General features: G+C 59.8%; 1 protein-coding gene across 1 annotated transcript in view; it reads right to left on the bottom strand.

The window, feature by feature from the left end:
• GMIP (GEM interacting protein) overlaps positions 1–5,263 on the bottom strand; it is an 8,937-nt gene extending 3,674 nt beyond the window's left edge. Inside the window, exons 1-15 of the mRNA XM_007461097.1 lie at positions 5,245–5,263; positions 4,199–4,283; positions 3,682–3,757; positions 3,513–3,570; positions 3,085–3,210; positions 2,929–2,993; positions 2,710–2,817; positions 2,185–2,265; positions 1,931–2,101; positions 1,705–1,842; positions 1,144–1,355; positions 834–940; positions 670–759; positions 276–353; positions 53–207 (exon numbers count right to left, since the gene is read on the bottom strand). Coding sequence (XP_007461159.1) covers positions 53–207; positions 276–353; positions 670–759; positions 834–940; positions 1,144–1,355; positions 1,705–1,842; positions 1,931–2,101; positions 2,185–2,265; positions 2,710–2,817; positions 2,929–2,993; positions 3,085–3,210; positions 3,513–3,570; positions 3,682–3,757; positions 4,199–4,283; positions 5,245–5,263 — 1,569 coding nt within the window. The remainder of the gene's footprint in view (positions 1–52; positions 208–275; positions 354–669; positions 760–833; positions 941–1,143; positions 1,356–1,704; positions 1,843–1,930; positions 2,102–2,184; positions 2,266–2,709; positions 2,818–2,928; positions 2,994–3,084; positions 3,211–3,512; positions 3,571–3,681; positions 3,758–4,198; positions 4,284–5,244) is intronic.
• Between the last annotated feature and the right edge of the window lie 1,916 nt (positions 5,264–7,179).

A 7,179-nucleotide genomic window follows, 5' to 3' on the forward strand; every position in this document is an offset into this window, starting at 1 on the left:
AGAGGTCACTGGAGTTCAGCAGAGGTCATTAGGTCATCGGCCCAGGCCACACCTCCTCGCACTCGGTTCCGCTGACCATGAAAGCATCACACTCTCGGCACTTGGCTGGGCCCCGCAGCCGCCGCAGCCGGTGGGTCTGGGCCGCGTTGGACAGTGTCCACTTCTTGAATGGGGTGCCTGGCCCGTTCTCCAGCCCATCTCCCAGGTCTGCAGGGAGACAGGGTCAGGAGTGCCTAGTCCACCCCCACCCCACCCCTACCTGCTTCCAGCCTCACCAGGGTCTCGCTCCTCCAAGTCATCTGAAGATTCGGTGCCTGTGGACGAGACCTTCACCAGCCGCCTCGTGCCAGAGCCTGGAGTCAGAGGATTACAGAGATTGGGGGTCACAGAGGTCATGGGGAGGCTCCAAGGCTAAGGAAACATTCCTGGTTTTTGGTCTTCCAAAACCCCCCAGATGCCCTTGGGGAAAGGGTCAGAGGTCAGGAGGGGGTGGGTCAGACAGGTCAGGAATTAGGGGTTGAAGAACCTGGGGGGTGGTTCAGAAGTTGGATCAAGAGAATGGGTCAGAGGTTGAGAAAATAGGTCAGGGTTGCAGGGTAGGTCAGAGGTCAAAGAATGGGTTTGAGATTGAGGGTCAGAGCCTGGCCAGGGGCTGGAGGATGGTCCCACCTGGGCTGGAAGTGGGAGAGTCCTGGGACCGAGACTCGCTGCCACCACCCATGCTGTCCACATCACTGGCCAGAGTGGGGCCCAGAGTTCCTAGGAGGGGACAGGTCAGTTAGGTATGGCCTCCTGCCCCAGCACCACTCCTGCCTGCCCTTCACAGCACTCACCCTGCCAGCCTGTGCCAGTGTCCTCCCAAGGGCCTGGCTCAGCTGCACTCTCATCCAGTGGTGGAGGTGGGGCTCCAGAGAGCTTCTTTCTTGTGTCCAGAGGGGAACTGAAAGGAGAGGTTTGAGGGCTCTGATAACCAGGAAACTGGCCTGGGATGACATCACCCTGGCATCCCGTTTAGGCCCCAACTCCAAGTACTTGGGTCTGCAAGCCCTTATGGCCATGAGCATCGTGGCCCCCAGTGCAGTAGCCCCAAATTCCCAACTCTCCCACGACTGGGACAACCCCACACACCTGCTTGGCTCCTACCTGACCCCGCTCCTGGGGACCCACCCATGCGTGAACTCCTGGAAAGAGAAGGCTGGTGGCAGGGGCGGTGGGGCGTCGGGCCGCAGCGCTCTCACGAACTCCTGGTATCGCTGGCCCGGCTCAAAGGGCGCGCAGCACTCGGCCAGGGCGGCGAAGGCGCGGGGGCCGCGTTCTGCCTGAGCCCCTCGCAGCCCGAACAATCCCAGGGTCACCTGTGGGGCGGAGGCCTCAGGTGAGAGAGGGGCTGGGCCTGGGAGCCTGGGGCATGGCCTGACCCTGAGAGATACCAGCTTGGGGGCGGGGCTGGGCAGTGGGAGGCGGCTTAGGGACAGGAGCTCGCAGCTGGGGTTGGGGGTGTGGTCAGAACCGGGGTGGGTCATCTTGGGGGTAGGACCCCCCTGGGAGGGGGCCAAGGGGGAAGTGCAGTCAGGGTCTGGGGGGCGGGAACTGGCTGTCCAGCAAGAGGGAGCGGGTCCTGGTGCCCTGGAGGTGGTTTAGGGGCAGGAGGCGCCCAGACGGGGTGAATGAGTGTGGTGGGCAGCCGTTGGGTTAGGGTCTCACCCGCCTCAGCACTTCGTCCCCCTGCAGCACCAGTTTGCGCACGTGTGATACGATCCGCTGCTTGGCGGCCTCCAGGTCCTGCTGCCGCGCATTGGCCTCGCGGACGCAGGCCTGGTACAGTGCCTCGGCCTCCTGCGCCTGGAGAGACCAAGGCAGGGAGCGTGTGTGGGACAGATAGTGGGACCAGGGTTGCCGAAGCACAGGGGCCACGGGGCCGAGTCCCCACCTTGGTCTGGGCCTCCTCTCGTGAGCGCCGCCGCCGCTCCTGCTGCTTGTTGGGTCCCGGCTGGGCCTGGGGGGCCGGGTCTTCGGGGGACGCCTGGGAGCGCACCCGCAGGTCCTCGCTGCGCTGCACATACTGGAGCTGGGCCCGCCGCAGTGCCTGCACCGCCTCGTTCTGTGGGCGGAGGAGGGACGCGGTCACTGCCTCTTCATCTCCTTCCCCAGCGCGCTTCCCCAGCCCCCCACCCTAGACCTTACCATCCGCTTCTGCTCTTTCATCCACTGGTCTTTAAACTCCTTCCGCCACTTCTCAATCTCAGTCCGTTTGGCAGCCAGGGGCTGGGAAGGATGGGGAATGGGGATGCTGCCTCAGGGCTACTCGATCATTGCATTCACTGGGGCCACATGTCTTTTATCCTTTGGACCCTTTTCTGGGTCTGCACTCTCTCTCCTGGGTCTTCTCACCCAGAAGACCTCTGCCCTCCCCTAGCCCGGTGTCTCCAGAAAGTCTCAGTGGTCACCTCCATCCTTTGTGCCTAGACCCAAAGACGCCAAGGCTCTCTTCCTGGGCACACTTGGCACCTCGCCCCGTGGCCCGCAGAAGAACAAAAGCACAGTTTCGCAAGAGCACAGGAAGCCTGGTTCGAATCTCTGCTGGGTAACCTTGGGCAAGTTCCTCAGCATCCCTGGGTCTCAGCTTCCTCATCAGCAAATGGTGCTGATGGTAACGGTGCCTTCCTCCAGGTGGTTGTGGAGGGAATAATGCATGAAGGGCCCCCTCACCTGGTAGTAGTCTCTTTTCTGCTGGGCCACTGTCTCCATGGCCAGGGCTCCCAGGCTGAGGTCGTGCTCCAGAAACAGGGTGTAGATGTACTGCAGTGGCATGTGGCTCTGAGGGTGGGGAGAGGCCGGCTGGTGTTGGAGGATGCTGAGGATCTAGGGGTATCTGGCTGGGGTTCTGGAGAGACTGGGCTCTGGGGGTGTGTGTGTGCTCATGGCTACCTGCTGGTGGATGGACACCTTTCCCGCCTCAGCAATCTTCATGATGTTTTTGGCAAACTCCAGCTCTGGGGGCAGACAGCAGGGGTCTGAGTCAGGCAGGGTGTGAGCACTGCAGGGTCTGGGCAGGGCCTGGGACCCGGTAGAAGGGGCCCTCACCATGGCTGGCTCTCTTCTCAGTCCAGGCCAGCAGCTCCTTGGCGTAGCGGCTCCAGGTCTTAGCATACTCCAGGGCTGCATCCACACCCCCCTTGGTCCGAATGAGCCGCAAGTCCAGTTCCTCCCCTGGGGCAGACGGTTGGACCTCTGACCTCTGAACCCTCCCGTGGAAGCCTTCCCTGAGCCCTCAAACCAGACCAGCGGACCCTGTTCTACACCCTATGGCTTCCCCAAACACCCCCTTGTTTTCATTTGTCCAGGTTGTTTTACAGTGATTCTCCACTCAGACTGGGGGCTCCCTAAGTACAGGGGTTCAGATCTGTTGTGTGCACTGCCGTGTCCCTGGTGCATGGAACAGGCAGTTGATGATGGAAGGACTCCTTTCTGCCTCCCCCCACACACCTCGCTTGGCCTCAAAGCCCCCCTACCTGTAAGGGGTGCAGGATCCTCTGGGGAGGGACCACTCCAACGGTTGGTTTCACTCGTCTGAGGGGTAGGGAGACAGCATTCAGGAACAAGCAGGGCAGGGGCTCCACCTTCCTCAGACCCCCTCCTCCGAGGTCCCCTCCTCCCTGTCCCCTTGGTCCCATCCCTCACCAAAGTGGCTGTGGGGGTCTTGTCAGGTTCTGGGTCTCCTGAAAGCACAGGGTCTCCAGCCAGCATCTCAAGGGTCCTGGGAGGTAAGGGTGTCAGGATGCCACCCTCCACCCAGTCTGTCCCACCTAGGGGTGCTGGGGGCCCCAGGGCAGTTTGGGGATGGTCCTAGATATCACCTCTGTGACGTCTATTGTATCTAGGAGTCCTGAGGGATGGGGCTTTAGAGGGGAAAGTAGGTGAGCTTTTTTTTATGGGACTTGAGATAGAATTTGGGGTTCAGAGTGGGATTATAAAGCTCTCAAGTGTTTTAAGGGGTCACAAGGGTCACAAGAAGGATACATGGGGGCCCTAGGATCACTTTGGGGATTTCAGGTGGATTTGGGGGGTTGAATTTTGGTATATTCAGGTGTTTTGAGGATCCAGAAGTTGCAGGTTTCTAATGGGGTTTCAGGCACCTAAATGGTTAGGGATTTGGGGGATCCTGGTGGAATTTGGGGTTACTCAGGCACAGACTCACACGTTCCCAAGTGAGATCTCGAGGTTGTCCAGGCTCCGGAAGATATCACTGTACCTCTTCCTGCTCTCAGGAGCTGAGGGTAGCCCTTGGGGAGGGGAGTATCACACATAGGCCAATGGAAGCCTCCCTCCACCCACCGCACTTTGGTAGGTTGTTTGGAGGGTCGGGGTGGGGCGGGGGCGGGGGGGGGTATCTGAGAGAGAGAGAGAGAGAGAGAGTTCTGTTCCCACGGGGAGTATAGGATGGCGTGGGTGTCTGAGCTGGGATGGAGGGAGTGTGGGCTTGGGTGGGGCCCGACTTGGGACAGGCAGATGGACTCAGGCACAACCCAACACAGAGACAGCTGCTTAGAGGAGCAGAGACACCCACACATGCATTGGCCCAGAAGCAAAGCGACAAAACAGACGTCCTAGATACAGCCACACTGTCTCCCGGGACAGAGCCAGCTTGACAATGGAACCACATGGACCTCAGCCCAGACAGATGGAAATACACGTGGGACAGAACGGCACATGGCCTGCCACAGAAACACACACAGGCAGCCTGAAACCACAAGAGGCATAAAGACCAAATGACAATCAATATGCAAAGCAGAGACACAAAGACAGGCAGAAACGAAGTCGGACCTTGCCACATTTCTGCCGCAGGCACCACTTCTAGGGAGCCCAGATCAGCATGTTCCCCTCCCCGGGCAATGGAGTAGCCGGGTGGGGATCCTGCCGCGTTGCCCTCTCCATCAGCGGTCGTGACACCCTGCCCCCATCACAAATATCAGAAGCAGAAGCGGCCACTTCCCCTTCCTGGGCCCCCTCCCCCAGGCATCCGGGGTGAAGACTCCAAAGGGGGAGGGGGGATCAGGGACTGGTGTCCCGGGTCCCCCTCAGCTTGGGGGTTCCCACAGTGGAGCATCCCCGTGTCCTCCCCATTCAGGAACTCCTCTCCCGGCTCTCTGGACGGAGAGGGATAGGCGGGGCCCCTCATTGATTTAGGAAGTAGGATACTGTCGGGGGAGGCCCCTCTCTGATCCCGTATCCCGGGCCGCCTACCCGGCTCTGTTGAGTCCATGGTCCGGCCCTAGGATCGCTCGGCTGGGACGGGGATTGGGATGGAATCGCGCGCCGGCGCCAGCGGGGCCCAGCCCCGATTTCCTGCCGCGGCCGCCGCTGCCCGGGTTCCTCGTCGCCCCGCCTCGCGGAGGCCCCGCCCCCAACCACGCCTCTGCTGGTCGGCCGCACCCTCTAGGCAGGGAAGCGCGGACCACGCCCCCTGCCTGAGCGGCTGGATATACTGCTGGGCCAGGACCTCCTGAGTGACCTGCCGAAATGACTCCATCCCAGCCAGGGTTCCCCTCTCCATATCTTTGCGGGGTCCCCAAACCCCAGCACACTCCCCTTGCAGTGAGTCCACAGAGTCTGCCTGGCCTGAGGAGCCTGTCCCAAACCTTTCACGTTCTACGACCCAATGACGCCCCTGCCCAGGGGTCTCTTGGACCTCTGAACTCATCCCAACCTGGCTGGGACAATGGGAGCCCCCTGGTTGGAGGTGTGATGTCCTGCCTGATTCCAGTTGAAACTGAAGTCCCCTAACAACGCCGGGGCTGGAGATACAACTGGGGGACACCCAGTAATGCTCAGTGCTGGATCAGGCTCTTGAAGACCCAGTTACAGCAGAGCCAGAGCGCCCTTAGCACTTCTCTCAGTCACGGAGGACACAGAGACCCTCATCCTGACCCCCTGCAAGAATCATCCCCAGCAAATCACAAGTCCAGAGTGCTCCCCTTCTTGCTGCCTCAAATTGTCTCAAGGATTCCATGTGACCCCAGCAGCCCCTCTGCTGGATGGGGCCTGGCACCCGCGCCCCTCCAGAAACCTTGGCCAGTGCTCGGGGCCCACCTGATGCTCACAGCTGGACCCAGCCCCTTTCCCACTTTGGTTCCCAGGGCCTTCCTTGGGCTGTGGGCCACACTCCTCCTGATGGGAAGCCAGTCTGGGGTGGGCTGCTGAGGATGACCAAGGGGCAAGGGCAGGAAAGGGTAGAGAGCTCCTCACTGAGCATCGGTGGGGAGGGGAAGTCGTCCAGAAGCCCAGGCCTGGGTTCCCTGGCCTGAGGTCATCACATGCAGCTTGCCAAAGTTATAAAAATGCACCCACACCCCACACTCTGTAATTTCTGACAGGAAATAGTTTTTTCTAGTTTTTGGCTGTCAAGAAGGCAAGAAATCTCTGACTGTGGCTCTTAGCTTTCATGCTACCTATTGCACAGTTCCTGAGCTGTAGTGAGCGAGCACCTTTTGAAAGGAAGGACAGGGCTTCCCTGGTGGCGCAGTGGTTGAGAGCCTGCCTGCCAATGCAGGGGACACGCGTTCGTGCCCTGGCCCGGGAAGATCCCACATGCCGCGAAGCGGCTGGGCCCGTGAGCCATGGCCGCTGAGCCTGCGCGTCCGGAGCCTGTGCTCCTCAACGGGAGAGGCCACCATGGTGAGAGGCCCATGTACCGCAAAGAAAAAAAAAAAAAAAAAAAAAAAAAAAAAAAAGAAAGGAAGGACAGTAACAGTATGAAGAGCCAGGCTGCAGGTCAGACCCTGGCTATTACCTGTGTGGTGCTGAATCCCGAGTGTGACCCGAGTCAGTATTCGTAATGATTTGGATTGAACTTCCTCATATCTGACACTATGAGAGGAAGGCATGCTGGTATTTTGCATATTATTGAAAAGGGAAAAATGGCATCTCAAAACTCCCTTCAGTGCCTGAGGTGTCAAAATGTAAAGCTGCGAGACCACAGAAACGTGGGGGCGCTTGCAAAACTAGGAAATATGCAGAGCTCTCTGGGTTCCGAGCTTGGCCTGTCCAAGTGCTCAATGTGTTGCAGAGGGAGGTTAGAACCTCACACAGTCCATGAGGAGGGTGCCAGGACCTTCCTCGGGGACCACCCAGCCCCCAGCGACCCCTTCTGTGGTGCAGAGACAGAGGCAAGGCTTCTTC

This window comes from Lipotes vexillifer, unplaced genomic scaffold, assembly GCF_000442215.2.
Source record: "Lipotes vexillifer unplaced genomic scaffold, Lipotes_vexillifer_v1.1 scaffold469, whole genome shotgun sequence".
Taxonomy (NCBI): Eukaryota; Metazoa; Chordata; class Mammalia; order Artiodactyla; family Lipotidae; genus Lipotes; species Lipotes vexillifer.